Here is a 17,576-nt window from a genome sequence, read left to right as displayed (position 1 = left end):
TTCCTCTTCTTCACACTTAGTAAATCCATTATAGCACACAACTACTGCATTAACAGACCCTATAGTTAAGTGATAGGTTCACTTTGAAAAAAATGCAGGTCTGTTGAGATGTACAGGTTGAACAAAGTCAGCACAAGTAGAGATAAAACCTTTATTAATGGAACATTTCTGAGATTTTTGTACATCTATTATAAATGTACTGCTATATTACTGAAACAAAGCATATTAAGATCACAGTTCATGGACAACAACTTCCGTACGTACTATCAATAAACTGTAATTAGGAGATTATTGAGAGAAAACTAAGTCTGAGACCTAGTAGGTGTCAAATATGCTCATGCAGAATAAGGTATTGGTAAGTGCTTTATAATGACTAATAAAGAGCCAATATACATGCTAATAAGCAATTGGTTAATGGTGAATTTGTGTACCTTTATATAAAGCGTTACTTAATCTTGCTTCCTTTGACTTATTTGGTTTTATTCTCTTTGGATCCAAATACTAATGCACTTAAGACATAGTAATTGCTGACTATTATCAAGAAAAGCCAGTGAAATGTTATGGTCCATCACTGTTGTGGTACACTATATCTGTCTTGTTAAGAGAGGTTATGGTGGCATTCAGAGTAAGAACATTACGAGTCTAGGAAAGCGATACTGTAAATTAAAAAGGCCTCAGGCATTTTAATTTTGCCCCGACTCAAAAGCAGAATCGTTCTCGGTGGCTTCACCTCAACAGAGAGTCGACAGGCCCTAATAAGGAGCAGCAAGGAATTAAAGTCCCTGATTATTCACCAACGTGTCACAGCTGTAGGCAGCAACGGCAGACACAGAGGTGTCTCTAAGTGTGTTAGATACTGATAATCAAATTTTACTGTAGTTCAGAACAGAGAATGAAAAGAAAAGAGATGAGAGGAAATGGAGATGAAGTATGGAAGAGTAAACACTGTGATAAAAACGAAGTCCATGGGCAATTCTACTGAGGCTCCAACCTTTAAATGAGGGAGAGTAGAGGAGTTGCTTTAGATGTACCTAGGAGAAAAATGCAAGGGAGAAAGAGAGGATGAAAAAGGAGAGAAGTAGTTGCCAGCAACAGTCCTGTCTTTATTTTTTGGAAAGACCGTTGTTTGATCTCTTCTCTTTCCTGGCAACTGTCTTGGCCCTGACAATAATCTCCTCTGCTAATTTCAAGCTTTTTTTTTCACCCCCTCCACTGTTGGGTGGGCTGTGAGGATTCATCTTCAAGTGTTCACTCGCCTTCGCTTCTCCAGTAAGATAATGTGACTCACCACATAACAGGTTCCTTGATACGCTTGGAATACTTTTGATCTGCAGGCCCAAAAGGCTTCTCTGGCTTTCTCTTTCATAGTCATCCACCAGGTTTCTGTTCGCTCATTAAAGCTCTTGGATTAGCTGTCTGTAGGAAGGAGAGAGAGAGAAAGTGAGATTTGCTCTTGCATGTGCGTAAAGTGGCTGCTATTTAGTTGTGTCTTAAATACGGATACCATAAAGACTCTCCTTCTGCTGCTGCTCTGGATCTCTGCCACCTTCAACAGCAACAGACTGCTGCTGGAAAATGAGGCGATCTCAGGGGATGCAGCAGGAAGAGGAAAGGGTTATTGGATTAAGAGAGAAGTGGTGATAGACTTTAAATGATTTCTACTATCTAGATGTATGAGCAGGGTGCAACTTTAGAGAGACTGACAGCCTCTTTCACTAAGGGCTGTCACTTCTTATTCTGACTACTGTTCAAATATTGGGCAATACATAAATATTTGATCCATAGTCATTAGTGTTTAGCAGGGAATCAATAGAACACAGTAAGACTGGATTTTGCTTGGTGTGGCAAGGCGAGGCAGGTGGGGCTGGAAACAGGTTGGTAAAAAGAAAACATAGTTGAGACCTTAATGTATTTTGTTGGTGAAAAGGTTTCCATTCAGTTCCCAAAGCTGGTAAAATAAATCCGAAAACAAACTATTAAGCTGGGCTGACGTTTAATGTGCACATACAGTACAGGCCAAAAGTTTGGACACACCTTCTCATTCAATGCGTTTTCTTTATTTTCATGACTATTTACATTGTAGATTCTCACTGAAGGCATCAAAACTATGAATGAACACATATGGAGTTATGTACTTAACAAAAAAAGGTGAAATAACTGAAAACATGTTTTATATTCTAGTTTCTTCAAAATAGCCACCCTTTGCTCTGATTACTGCTTTGCACACTCTTGGCATTCTCTCAATGAGCTTCAAGAGGTAGTCACCTGAAATGGTTTCCACTTCACAGGTGTGCCTTATCAGGGTTAATTAGTGGAATTTCTTGCTTTATCAATGGGGTTGGGACCATCATTTGTGTTGTGCAGAAGTCAGGTTAATACACAGCCGACAGCCCTATTGGACAACTGTTAAAATTCATATTATGGCAAGAACCAATCAGCTAACTAAAGAAAAATGAGTGGCCATCATTACTTTAAGAAATGAAGGTCAGTCAGTCCGGAAAATTGCAAAAACTTTAAATGTGTCCCCAAGTGGAGTCGCAAAAACCATCAAGCGCTACAACGAAACTGGCACACATGAGGACCAACCCAGGAAAGGAAGACCAAGAGTCACCTCTGCTTCTGAGGATAAGTTCATCTGAGTCACCAGCCTCAGAAATCGCAAGTTAACAGCAGCTCAGATCAGAGACCAGATGAATGCCACACAGAGTTCTAGCAGCAGACCCATCTCTAGAACAACTGTTAAGAGGAGACTGCGCAAATCAGGCCTTCATGTTCAAATAGCTGCTAGGAAACCACTGCTAAGGAGAGGCAACAAGCAGAAGAGATTTGTTTGGGCCAAGAAACACACGAATGGACATTAGACCAGTGGAAATCTGTGCTTTGGTCTGATGAGTCCAAATTTGAGATCTTTGGTTCCAACCGCCGTGTCTTTGTGAGACGCAGAAAAGGTGAACGGATGGATTCCACATGCCTGGTTCCCACTGTGAAGCATGGAGGAGGAGGTGTGATGGTGTGGGGGTGTTTTGCTGGTGACACTGTTGGGGATTTATTCAAAATTGAAGGCACACTGAACCAGCATGGCTACCACAGCATCCTGCAGCGACATGCCATCCCATCCGGTTTGCGTTTAGTTGGATGATCATTTATTTTTCAACAGGACAATGACCCCAAACACACCTCCAGGCTGTGTAAGGGCTATTTGACCAAGAAGGAGAGTGATGGAGTGCTGCGGCAGATGACCTGGCCTCCACAGTCACCGGACCTGAACCCAATCGAGATGGTTTGGGGTGAGCTGGACCGCAGAGTGAAGGCAAAGGGGCCAACAAGTGCTAATCACCTCTGGGAACTCCTTCAAGACTGTTGGAAAACCATTTCAGGTGACTACCTCTTGAAGCTCATGGAGAGAATGCCAAGAGTGTGCAAAGCAGTAATCAGAGCAAAGGGTGGCTATTTTGAAGAAACTAGAATATAAAACATGTTTTCAGTTATTTCACCTTTTTTTGTTAAGTACATAACTCCACATGTGTTCATTCATAGTTTTGATGCCTTCAGTGAGAATCTACAATGTAAATAGTCATGAAAATAAAGAAAACGCATTGAATGAGAAGGTGTGTCCAAACTTTTGGCCTGTACTGTATGCTGGTGATGTAATTCACATTCCAGGCAGAGGTGTCACACTCCTCTATTGATCTAAATGGCAGTAAATGAAGTATTACTGAGGCAATATGGAGAAAAATATCACAATATTGTGGATGAAATAACTTGATATCAATATTGAGACAGTCGGGTTGACTATTGTTGCGTTCACAAAATGTGTACACAATGATATTTTGATAAATAATTAGGAGTAATGTGGACATACTGACTTAGTGGGTGAAGACAAATAGTAGAGCAGCTAGAACTGTCTAGCAAGTTCAGAAAATTACATCACTTTACTGCAGTGCAGCCTCTAAAACCTGAAAAAGACAACATTTAGAACATTACGATATCCAAAATCTAGGGCTGCCCACAACTGAGTGTTTTCCTAGTCAACCAATAGTCATCATTTAGGGCCATTAGTCTACTAGTCGCCCACATGTTTACAATACTAATTTAATTATTAAATTACACACAATGGTTTGAGTTCAAGGTGTGAGAAAAAATAGTATCAGTAACATTGTTAACACTGTGCTACATTACAGAGAAATACAAAACCGTACTAATGATCCTTCATTAATATAGGCCTATATTTTATCTACAAGTGCACGTCACACACTGAGCGAGCCTTGAACCTTTGTTCAAACTCAAGGATACACACATTGTGTTTTGGTGAGTAGAACAGAATGTAGACATAGTTTTTGTTTGCGTACGAGAACACTTGACAAGACAACTTTAAACATGCCAGATGTTTTGAGCACCGGGTTTTCACAGACAGCATCAACAGCAAACTAAAACAGGATCAGATCTGAAAAACATTGATGATTTTTACTAATATATAGTTCAATGAACATATGACATAAGGAATTAGAAATACAAGTCTATGTCTTGAATATGCATATTTGAAATAAAAGTTTGGTTATGCAGTTGCGGTAGATGAAAAGCTTCATATTGTGATTTTGCTGCCTCTGCCCCTGTCTATTACACAACGGCTTTATTGCCGCAGTAAGAGGGATCCCTCCTCTGTTGCTCTTCTTAAGATTTCTCATCCTTTTTGGGATTTTTTATCATCCGAATGGAGGATCTAAGCAAAGAAGGGTTGAAGCCCTCTGAGACAAGATTGTGTATTTGAACTGTATAAATGAAATTTACTTAAACTGACTTGAAGACACCGACCCACCTACTGTATCTCCTTGTCTGTAGACTGTTTTTCCCAACTTGCTCCCACTTTACACAATGATATGTACAGTTATGTCCTTGGGTTTGTGTAGAAGAGTAAATACTTCCCTTGTCTTGCTTAAACATACTCACTCACACACACTATAATGGACTACCTGACCAAGTGGCCCCGCTGTCTGTCACACTGACTCGTTATTTCAAGATGATTGTCTGGTCCAATCGGATGCTGCTACCTGTAAAACCCACAGTGACCTCAAAGAACCAGCAACCACCAATTTTCCAAGTGGCTTCACATTGGTTGGCTAAAATCACAGATGATAAGCCAGAGAGGAAAAAATGTCTGAGCAAATCGAGCACAGTAGGTAGAAACGAAATGTCAGACTCATCTTGCATGCCATAATACAACTTCCACTTCTGAGATGTTGCTATGCCGATGCTCCTGTCCTGACCTTGGCAAGAATAGATTCCTTTGTTCTGTATCATGAATAGAATCTGCAGTCTTGAATTGTGGTAGAAAAATAATGGAAGTAGGAGGAAGAATAAGGAGAAAGAGAGAAAAAGAGGAGCCCACAGGCCATCTGGACAGCTGGCGAGGTCTTAATTGTTAAACTTCAAGCCATTTCTTATTAAAGGAACAATAATTGAATCGTTTTTTTTGCTCTGTGATGTTGTTGTTCACCGGCAAAATAGGGGAAAAACATTCAGTTTTGATAATAAGAATTAGAAATTAATTGCAGATCTGTTGGAAAACCTGCCCTAATAATGTTTTTATTTTTTTGTTTCAATCAGCAACCAAACTGGGACCTGAGGCGTTCAGGTTTGACGGCGGAGGTGAAGCCACAGCAACCAGGCTGAGCGACAGATACTACATCCTGCGACCAGAAGTCATTGAGAGCTACATGTACATGTGGAGACTGACACACGACCCCAAGTACAGAGAGTGGGGATGGGAGGCTGTTGAGGTGAGATACACACTGTACTTTTCTAAGATCAATTTTTGGAAGATGAGATTTTGAAAATGCATTTATCTGTTTTTTTTTTTTCATCAGTTATACATAAACATTGTATCACACTAGTTCTGTTGGCAAAGCTTTATCGCAGTCTACAGATAAGATAGTCATCATCTCTTAAGACTTTGTGCTGGAGAAAGTGAAACATGAAGTTATTTCATATAAGCAGAATGGACACCACACATTTGTCTTGTTTAGCCATGCTAATTCCTTATCTTGTTTATCCTGTCATATACCGCATTGGCCCGAATATAGGAATATAATTTTAGTTTTTGGAAAGTGAATTTGGAAACTGAATTTGACAAAGTGGGACTCTTGTATTCCAGGACTAGACATTTACATATGAAAATCAGATCATCTTTTTTAATGAATAGTACTGATGCAACACTGACTACTGCAGAGAGTGTTTAATTCTAGCTTTGTTTTTAGCCTTAAAGTTGCTAACTTAGCAAGTTACTTCAAGCCCATTCACGGCGTGTCTTACAACACTTTCACACCTACTCTGTTTGGTTCGGTTCAGTTGAACTCAAGTTCGTTTGCCCCCTACAGTATGTGCAGTCCATTTGGGCAGGTGTGAACACAGCAATTGCACTCGGATGCGCACCAAAAAAAGACGGACTGAGACGTTCTTGAAGATGTGGTCTTGGTCAGGTTACAAATGAACTCTGGTGTAGTTCGTTTGTGGTGAGAATGTGTTCCATGTTTGTGTTAAACATGAGCATGTTACAGTCCTGGAGGATTATTAATGTGCACCTCCTCCTGTACTGCCTTAATATGCACATTCAGCACATCCAACGCATCAAAACATTGTTTTCTAGTTGGAGCTGCGCCTCGTTTTCAAACTGTATGGTTTGACTAAAATGAACAATGACAGCAATATAGTCCACGATGAGCAGCGCTAAAATCAACCTGCGTAGTTGTCCCTCCATTGTGACATTAGAAAGTGTCACATTTATCTTGCAAGTGTACTCTTCTTCAACGTTCTGTTTACTTCCTGGTTTGTTCCCGCATGGAAATTATGTCCAATCAAGAGCAGCTATCTCGCGCAAGGCATTTTATCTGGTCCACTTGTAAATGCTACCATGACAACATGAACCAACTCTAGGCAATTATGCAACTTGGTAACAAAATTAGTCCCTGATTTGGACCAAAGCAAGACAACTCTAGGTCTGACAGCACCCTTAAGCTGCCAGTCAGAGTCCTGTATCTGATCAGGTATCCGCGGGTACCCACCAAATGAACTGCAAAAAACGTGATTCGCAGGTAGTATTTTGTCTCAATTTTATTAATAAATTGTATTTCCTAAGTTACCTTTGATTTAAAATAAAGTTTAAAAAACATAATTTCACATGTATAAAATGTCCCAAAATGATCACTTTAAATATGCAACCTAACCAAAAAATTTGAACAGCACGTTTATTACAAGATTTTTGCAGTTTCAGGTTGGGCTGTGGATCTTGTGTTGACATGTTGGGTAGCATAACTATTCTGCTGTCTGCTGCAAGGTGCGGTATTGCACGTCATGGTGTTGGGGCAGGAAGGGGTCTTGAAAATCAGACGAGTGCAGGATTCTGCTGTCAGTATGCCTCACCATTACTATTTGTCAGTTGGCCAAATAGCTTCAGAAACCCCCTGCCAGTCGCATCAGGGTGGGCTGTGTCTGATGATCTGACATTCACACCCACTTCATGCTATGATTTGTCAGCTATGTGGAGGAGGTAAGAAAGAGGTCAAGGGTTTAACTTCTCTCTCAAGCTCCTTTTTTATTCTTCACACACCTATGTCTGTCACTTTTCATGTCTGTCACTTTTCATGTGAACAACGAGTGCAAAACTGTCTGGAAAAGTCAGCTGTTATCCTCATATTAAGCCATTATTGCGTCTCTTTATGGCTGCCCGCTTTTCAGTCAGCCTTCTAGTGTGGCTGTTTGAAACAGCTATAAACACTTTTGACTTGTGAGAGTCCTTTTGATACATAACCCAGTCCTTAGAGTCAAGTTAACGTGGTCTAAAAGTGTTTAGAAAGCCCCTTCAGGAGTTTGCAGTGGCTTGTTTAAAGTGTCAAACTTACCTACCTGCTGCCTAATGACATTTTTACTGCAGTAACTGTAACAGAACAAATTACCTGTCAAGCAGCCAAGAACTACCAATATTACAAAATGTAATGATGAGGAGTTCAAACAGTCTGAAGAATGATAACAGTCGGAGAAAATCACTCTGACCACTTCAGCAACCTGACAGGAGAGGATGTGACTGATAGAGACACTTTTCTTTTTTAGTGGAGGTATTTCATGTTTCGTTTTTGTGAGAGCAAAGTCTTCAGTGATGAGGACTATCTTCTCTTCAGACAAACAGCATCTTGAGTGAATTTTTCCAACAATTTAGAAAATACAAGGTCCAGTTTTAGTCCTGTTTCATACTTAAGTAATTATTTCCTGGCTTAGCTTGTCCCCACACGCACAAACATAAAAATTTAACTTTGGATATTTTAGTGTTTTTTCATTTTCCAATTGCAGTGTCTTACTGTTTTAAAGAATTAAAAGTCCAGTGCTCTCTAAAAGCACATACATGCAAAAGAAAACGATGATTCCTTGGTCTAGACGAATTGAACTGAAATACTAGAGACACACTATAAACAGACTTGAGGAAAATTGCTAGCTGAGCAACATTAAGCTACAATCAACCCATAATCCAACACTCTACAGAGCTCCAGACTGGTTGCTCGCAGTGCCTGAAATTAACTTTTTGACTTACTGGCCAAGGGGACTGGTACATGAAAAAAATCCACCAGCCAAGCATATTTACTTCTGGCCAAAATAACATAGCAAGCAGCTGACTGGCAGCATGCCTATTTTTCAAAATGTACAAAATGTATGCATACCTTTAGTATTTAATTATTTAAAAATGCTGAAGTAAAACAGCTTGAAAATGATCACAGAGGTACTCAGGGACCTGTTGAACAAGAATTATGATGGTTGCTAGCTACTACTTGATTTGATTTTTAACAAGGGAACAAGACCATGGTCATTACCAACAGGCTTTGCCTGTGAGCCTTATCACAAAATTTGGTTTCGATGATACTGATACCAGTGTCATAATTTATGAGGCCATAATCAGTCTGCTAAAATAACAGCTAATGATGAACAATTACAGTTTGAAAATGAAACATTATCCAATGCTGAAGATCTGATTCGACTAAAATATTAATTTCACTGCTGTATACCTGGATATTTATTGTCTGAGCCTCTGAACTTACTCTGCCAGTGAACTCTCTCTGTGTCAGAGGTCCGGATGCTGAGGCATTTATATCCACCCTTCTTTCTTTTCAGTTGCAGCTCCAAATTCTCTTTTCTGTGATTTTTTTTTTCCTTTTTCATTAATCCATCACTGCTATTATTTGTCAGATTAAACTAGTCAGGGTGCATGCTGCAATGTGCTCCATGTGTGTAACGCATATGTTGTTTAAGGTGCAGACAACACAAAAGCAGTAGCACTAGATGTGTTCACGACAACAGGACGTTGTTGAAGAGAAAGATAATCTCCTTTCTGGTATCAATTTTATTGACACAAGGATCGATCTTAACATGAAAACGTAGTATCTATATTATCGATATGTTGGCATTGATCAGCCATCCCCTATCTGTGACAGACAGACAGACGAGGACAGAAGTAGAGAGACTCTAAGTAACACCAAAACGCGGTAGAGACTCTGAGCATAGTTTTTTACAACTTGATTGTTTTGGTACAAACATTTACCCGCCAGTGTGGCCGATAGCCTTCTGAGATTGACGCGCCAAACAGAAAATCTACCCACATTTGGCGCTTGGCAGGTGTTGAGTTCTGACCCTGGTGACCTAAAAAATCTGTCACCAAGATTTATTACACTGATGCACAAAGTGTTGGAGCAGTTCATGTTCCCAAGCGCAAGCTCCACCCAGAAACTTTTTGGCGTAGATCTACACTGTTCATAATATATGCTGAGGTTAGCAGAACAAGTGGATTGGCATGCTAGTCGGTCACACTATGGCGAGCGCAAATGAAACAGCGGTGCTGAAGGTGTGCCTGCGGCTTCCCAATCAGCTACAACAGCAACTGACGGCATCTGCCATATGTGGCTATCAGTTGGACGAGCTAAAGTCCTTGTCCACGCTGCTTTCAAGCAGCTTTAAGACACAAAATTTAAACACAGAACCGTGACTTCTGTGTACCCTTACTGCCCTTGCGAAGAAATTAGCTAGAGACAACACTTAAAATGTGAAAAACAAATGTGGCATGTTGAAAAATTTCAGGGGCACTTAAATAATGTTCTGGTGCAACTCAGTAAAAAAGGCACTACAGTTCAACCAATGTAAGAAGTTAGTGTGTAGCCCTGCTCTCTTAGTGTCATGTAAAATGGAGACTGTTACTCACTCCATTCAAAGAGACAATCTGCTGTTGTGATATGAGTGTAGTCCTGAAATATAGTACAACTCCCACTTCTTCAGATGTTACAAAAGGACAAAAATACTGTCTTACATTCAGTCCATTCTGGAACAAAGAATAATTTCATGTTATATTTAGGTAGGAGATGCAGCACGGTACAATTTTACACACTATATTTCTCTCTCAGGAGTAGCTTGGACTTTGATTTTATAAATTATATTCACCTATTATGTCAAGCCCCTTTAACACCCTCAATTACCCTCTACCAGCTTCCTTGATATTGTGTGGCACTATACATTAGCTTGTAGATCAAGCAATCCCACTAGCAGGAGGTGAAGGTTGTGTAGGGAGCACCATTATTAATGTGGCAATAGACAGGACATTAGCTGTAGTAAACTGTAGAGGGCTGGCGAGATATATTTAGCATTAATTTAGTGCGCACAGAAGTGGAGAGATCAGGCTGACGAGTTTGACGGGCCTTTAATTATCGGGCACAAAGGTTGAAAGCGGGTGCACAAGGCTTCTCTTCATGAACATCAAGCATTAACACGTCGGGGTCTTTGTTAATTAGCACATATAAGCCAGCCCTTTGTAGCAGGGGTAATAATGTGCTAATCCGCTTGGCTAGCTCAGCCACTCTCCATTAGCCCTTGTCAGATTTAGCATTGCTTGGGCTTCAGTTGTGTAGCCGGCTGAAGGGCTCGACATGTTCCATCACTTAGTCTTTCTTTAGGTGTGCATGGACACACTGTTACGGAGTAAAGGATTTTCTCTTTATGCGCCACAATATATCTTTTCCCCTGTGTAGTTTGTACAATCATTGTTCCTGTCACAGCGCGGCAGACAAAAGGCCACTCTGTGAAGGCTGATGGAGTGGGTGAATAAATATACATGAATAAATGAATGAAGCAGTATTGATTCAATTTGTACAATCAAGCTGGCAACTGCAGAATGTTTTTTGGAGGAGCTGTACACATTTCAAACCGCCCTCTCCCTCTCTGCCTCCTGTCAGGCCCTGGAGCAACACTGCAGAGTGGAGTCTGGCTTCTCCGGGATCCGTGATGTTTACACCACGACAGCCAGCCACGATAACATGCAGCAGAGCTTCTTCCTCTCAGAGACACTCAAGTAAGTCCTGTTCCCTCGCCACATCCCCCTTCGGCATCTGCATGCACAGCCCATTTCAGATATAGAAGTAATAATAGGGTCCAATATTTTGAATGCTGGAGATTCATCTGCACCTTTTTAAGCTCTGTAAATGAGAAACTCTCCGCTGAGCTGATTACAATCACACTTTGAATGTGATTTTCTTCATTCCACTTGTAAAGAAACTGGATGGCGAATAGATGATGTGCATTTAGATGCCTCAACTTCAGCTCCCACCTCATTCTTGGGTCACAAGGCTTCACAAAAATTCAGGGTGCCACGTCGTATCACAGCTAGTAGACGGTGATGAGGCTTTTTTTCCCCTTAAGTCAGGGCAGTAGGAATCATATCCAGGTCAGCAGTCACCAGACGACTTTTAACACCAGACTGTGCTGCCGCCTCACCCGGTGTTGCACTATCTCTAATGTGCATCCACTTTCAAACTGAAGTGACTAATCATGACAAAAAATCTTTGCTCGTGAATAATTTAGTGATGTTAGATTGAGCTGGGAAGCATTCCTGCATGTCGTCTGTGGGGAAGATTACGAACTGTGGCCAGTGCTGAGACTCTGTTGTGGTTAAAGAAGAAGACTGGTATTATTCTTTAGTTTTGTTTATGCCAAAAGATGTCATTTTAAAAAAAAAAAAAAACATCAGTCATTTAAATTAGCAGTCCACAAAGCCTTTCAATCAAAGTGCATTTATAAACTTCATGTTAAATTATTAGAGTGATGAATGTTATAATTGTTTTTATTAACATTAGAGCCACTGTTTCCCTGTTAATGTTGTTTTAATTTATTCTGAATTGTGAAGTCTGTTTCAGTATGAGCACTCTAAATAATAATTAGTCTGTCTGATGATGAATAATAATGATGATTGAGGTACCACTGGAACAACAGTTTATAGCATAGTCTCAAAGTGCAGCCCCTCACAAACATTTTGTGGGCCTGAGCGTGATATGAAATATGTGAATTATATTTTTACTGTCTTCAGTCCGTTTCGATACTTTTATTCTCAATATCTTACATGTAGTATTTTAATAATTATACACCACTCGGTGACTACGTCAGACTGCGCCCCCATCACAAGCATCTGTCAGGTTCAGAATGGTGACTTGTAGAAAGTTACTGGTTGCATGGCAACAAGTGGCACCTTGTGACTGTTAAAGGAATTCTGTTTCTCATCAAAGCTAGTGCTGTTAGCTAAAGTTAGCGATTACAGTGCATTCTAAAGCAACAGTTGGTCACTGAGAAATAGGCAATGCAGTAACAGAATCTTGATTCATATTTTATTAGTGCTGCCTAGGTTGACAGTTTAACCACAGTTCACGAGCAGCAACTGACTTGATTGACAGCTGCGTTAGAGAATTCTCATTTCTGTTTTTCATTCACATGCAGTCGATATTTGCAAATGCCATTAGAAGCACCAACAGGGGGCAGAGCTACGTGATTTTTATTTTCAGAGATAATCTGCCTCATGGATTTTGTTTTATGTGTGCACCTTTTCTGTGCGGCTTTCAATCACATGTTGGTACCCTAATTAGGATTCAGGGGGGAAAATGGCATAAAAGAGCCCAAGTATTGTATGCTACAAGAAAAAACATTAAAAAACTAGTCTAGCCAACTTTCATTAAAAAAACAGTCTTAAGAAAAGTCATGGTGTAAAATGTCATAGCAGAGTATGCCATGAAATATTTTCATAAAAAAGTCATAGTATATTCTTCCATAAAAAATTTCAGAGTAATGTCTTAAAATGTCATAGTATATTATGCCATATAAAGAATTCATTAAAAAAATAGTACCATATTCCTTTTTTTTTATTAAAACGTCATAGTAAAAAAATGCCTTACAATTTTTAATTAAAAAGTCATAGTATGGTATGCCATGCCATAAAAAAATTCAGAATCTAGTATATCATAAAGAATGTCAAAAGGTCATAGTATGCCTTAAAACATTTTCATAAAAAAGTCAGTGTAGTCTTCCTTAAATTTATTTATTTTTTTATTAAAAGTCATATAAAAAATACAGAATGTATGTATCATGGTCATTTCATAAAGTCACAGTATCCCATAAAAAATCATAAAAGTCACAGTAAAGTATGCCATAAAAAATGCAAAATGTGGTCATAAAAAAGTCAGTCATTATATCCTACAAAACAAACATCAAAAAATTGTAGTATAGTATGCAATGAAAGTTTCACCAAAAAGCAACAGTTAAGTTATTCAAAAAAATAATGAAAATGTCATAGTATACTTTCTCATGAAAAACTTGAAAAGTATAGTATGCCATAAAACATTTTTATTAAAAGGTCAGAGTAGTAATCCTTTAAAAAGAAAAACAAATCATAAAGTCATAGTATAGTATGTGATAACACATTACAGAGTATAGTCATAAAACTGTAAAAGTCATAGTATCCTCTAAAAAAAAGTCACAGTATAGTATACTATAAAGATCTTTTCAAAAGACATACTATAGTATGCCATAAAAAAGGCAGAAATTCATTAATATGTGTTAACATGAAAATTTTTGCCATAAAGAAAAACAGAATACAGTACACCCTAAAAGTCAAAAGTTTGTATCCTAGTATACTATTTAAGAAAGAAAAAAAAAATCATAAAATGTTATAGCAGAGTATGTCACAAACAGTAGCAGAATATAGTATGTCATAAAAAATGTCATGAAGTCACGGGATACTGTTAAAAAAATCAGTAAAAAAAAAAGTCATCCTATAGTCAGCCATAAAACAGAAAAAGTTTCATAAACATGTCCTAGTAAAATTTGCCATAAAAGATTCATAATCTGGTATGTTATTTAAAAAATGTCACAGTCATATTATCCCATTAAAAATCATTACATTTAAGTAAGCCATACATTTTTTTTAAGTCTTAGTATAGTATGCCATCAAAAAATCAGAATATAGTATTTACTTGAAAAAAGTCATTAAGTTAAATCCCATAAAAAATCATTTAAAAAGTGAGAGTATTATATGCCACAAAAAAATTCATGTAAAAGTCATAGTATAGTATTCCTGTGTTGTTTCTTCTGTGTTGTTGTTATTGATTATTTCATTTACTATTGTACAGTGACCTTGAGTGTTTTGAAAGGCGCTTTTCAAATAAAATGTATTATTATTATTCCAAAAAATTATTATAAATAAGAAATCATTCTGAAGTAGGCCCTTTTGAATAATACTTGACATAAAGTAGATTTCAATGCTAATATTTTGTACTTTTACTTGAGTAAAATTTTAAATTTTAAATAAATAAAAGTACTTTTACCTATTTTTACACATTGAAATATCAGCTGTAGATTCACTGATTAGTATTCACAGGTGATTTGACCCAAACACTGAAGGTCCCAATTAAAAATTATTAATTTGTTAAATTTAAATTATTGATATGTGAATGAAATTGGGGTGACGTGATCCGCTAGAGAGAAATTGTGTATTTGTTGGAACTACAGAAAGCAGATGTAAATATTTAATGAGCTGATATTGTGATTAAATTAAATGGATGTGTTTCCTGTGTGCTTAGGTATCTGTACCTGCTCTTCTCTGACGACGACCTCCTCCCTCTGGAGGACTGGGTCTTCAACACAGAAGCCCACCCGCTGCCCGTCATCCGCAACAGCTGCCTGCAGGACGAAGCAACACAGGACAAGACAGTCGCTGAATAAGACTGAACACCACCCTGAGGACTGAGACAGTTACAGACACATCTGCACAGCTCATGTGCACACACAGAGTCACACAAATATTGCAAACACAGATTCAATGCAGGTTCAGAGTCTTTTCAGGAGCGTGTCATGGACTCTCAATTCCTTTCCAGTAAAGGATGTTGTCGTTTTACGCTGTGATTGTATATCCTTTCGCCGGGGTTACTTCCTGCTGGCACTTCTTTTTTGTGGACAATCAAGACAAACATGACTTTCATGAAAAGAGCACCTTTTTCTTTCCTTCTTTCCTCTGTGAGGAAACCAGTATAACTTGCAGACCCAAATGTAATGGGAGGAGGGTTGAACCATGGGCCATATTGTTAGAAAGAGAGAGAAACGTATAGAAAACCACTTGAGTTTTGCTCTTTGAGTTTGTTGTTTCGTTAATCTTTAGTGATGAAAGATTTCCTTTTATCTCGTCATTGCATCTTTTCCTTTGTGAGTACGCTCTTTGACCAAAGGTTTCTTTGCATTTCTATTTTTCCCTCTTTTATAGTAACGTGTTTATGGTGAGATTTGACAGAAAGTGAAATTAACAGTAAGGACTGAATTGTAATGAATATTGATAATGTACAGACAAACATGAAATGTGATTCTCGAATCCACCTCCAAACTAATGTTGATGTCATGTTTCCTACTGAAACAAGCTTGAATGAATTTCTTAAAAGTTCGGAGGTGTCAGGAAAGTGGCAGTGTCTTATGCATCCAGGGACCATTTCTTTTTAAAGACAATGTTGGGTTGAGTTTCCACTGTATGCTTGGGTTACTTTGTGAACAGGACAAAGCTTTCTCAGTCCTCTCAGCCTTTCAAAGCAGAGTATGGAGTACTGTCTGTTCTGTGGCTGTAATGCATAAAAGGAAAAAAAAGAACACATTTGCTAGCCAGCTCCAAATGGGTTTTCCTGTTTCTGTTGTAGTTCTTCTGCTTCACTCTGCCTTTACTTGTGAATCCATACGGCTGCCAATACCGATGCTAAAGGCTGTGAGCGCGAGAGCAGAGACGAGTTTTCATTTCCATCACTGTTCTTTTCATCACTGCTGTCCTGCACAGTTTGTGGAGCGAATGTGCTGTACATACAGATGAAGCGAGTGACCGACCCCTGTATGAGCTTGTCTTGATTTTATTTTGTGATCTTTTCTTTCTTTCTTTTCTTTTTTTTTTATTTCTAAACTTCAGTGGTTACTTTTTCTGGGTTCTCTTTTGATTTGCTTCCCTCAGGTGTTTCAGTAAAAAACAAAAACAAAACAAAAAAAAAACTAAAAAAAAGTTCTGACTTTAAGTCTAGTTATTGCTGATATTAATTATTGTTATTACTTATTCTTACTGTTTGATTTAACTTTCATTGTTGAATATTTTCAAATACTGATAAAAAGACCTGTGCAACTTTGTACATTTAAAACAATCCCAGTCGTTCAGTGTGTTTTTTTTTTTTTTTTGTTTGCCCTGTTTGTTTACTTCTCACTATAAAGCCAGGAATTTCTGTCTGTATGTCAGTGTGTCCTTCACATACCTCGAGAACCTTTCATCTAAACAACCAGACACTTGGCCGCTGTTTTGCTGAGGCTAAAGGATGCACAATGTAGAATATGGTGCAGTCTGCACACACAATGTATTAACAAACTGAATAAACGGGGCATTGGTGGCTTAGTGGTAGAGCAGGCGCCCCATGTACAAGGCTGTTGCCGCAGCGGCCCGGGTTCGAATCCAGCCCGTGGCCCTTTGCTGCATGTCATCCCCCCTCTCTCTCTCCCCCTTTCACGCTTACCTGTCCTGTCCAATAAAGGCAAAATGCCCTAAAAAATATCTTTAAAAAAAAACAAAACAAAAAAAAAAACAAACTGAATAAACAGGTGACCAGCGCTCTGTGCAGCTGGGAGGTGGAGCTTCAGGACTACGAGAGTCGAGCATGTCTTGATAACACCTCGTTTCCACTTAGATGTGTGACTGGTGTTCGTAAATATCAGAGTGTGGATACCTGACCCGAGCCCAGCACGTCGGGGCAGATTCGGATAACAAATGAGAAATTTTGCTGTTGTGCTTTGATCTATTCAGATGCTGGAATTTGCTATTTACCCGACAGCGCCTGAATGCAACACCGACTCTGCTCCAGTTGAGTGTGTGTGCAGCTTGTTTGACTGTGCGTAACAGCGGCCTTTTGATGGTCATTTACACACTACCCATGTGTGATCACGGTAAACAGACAAGCTGTAACCATGATAACAATAACTATGTCAGGTAACAAACTGCAACAGGCTCAGAAAGTCAGAAAGTCTGTCGGGGCCGGCCTTGGTTATGACTCTGCCGGACTCAGGTCAGGTTCGGTCAGGAAAATGTGGCCCGAGCAGCACTTGAGTTAATATACGGATGAAGCCTCTAGTGTCCAATGGAAGGAAGTGCATTTCTTTACAGTGGAGAGAAACCTGATAGAAACCACCTGTAGTCCTGGGGGAGAGGCTAATTTTGTCCAGTT

General features: G+C 39.0%; 1 protein-coding gene across 2 annotated transcripts in view; it reads left to right on the top strand.

The window, feature by feature from the left end:
- LOC117266098 (mannosyl-oligosaccharide 1,2-alpha-mannosidase IA) overlaps nucleotides 1-16,594 on the top strand; it is a 260,952-nt gene extending 244,358 nt beyond the window's left edge. For both annotated transcript variants that reach the window (XM_078171741.1, XM_078171740.1), the window contains exons 10-12: nucleotides 5,605-5,777; nucleotides 11,259-11,374; nucleotides 14,925-16,594. In XM_078171741.1, coding sequence (XP_078027867.1) covers nucleotides 5,605-5,777; nucleotides 11,259-11,374; nucleotides 14,925-15,066 — 431 coding nt within the window. In that variant the 3' untranslated portion in view covers nucleotides 15,067-16,594. The remainder of the gene's footprint in view (nucleotides 1-5,604; nucleotides 5,778-11,258; nucleotides 11,375-14,924) is intronic.
- The last annotated feature ends 982 nt before the right edge of the window (nucleotides 16,595-17,576 follow it).

This window comes from Epinephelus lanceolatus, chromosome 10 (genome assembly GCF_041903045.1).
Source record: "Epinephelus lanceolatus isolate andai-2023 chromosome 10, ASM4190304v1, whole genome shotgun sequence".
NCBI classification, from domain to species: Eukaryota; Metazoa; Chordata; class Actinopteri; order Perciformes; family Serranidae; genus Epinephelus; species Epinephelus lanceolatus.
The sequence above is the reverse complement of the archived record's forward strand: the minus strand, read 5'-3'. Positions and strand labels throughout refer to the sequence as shown.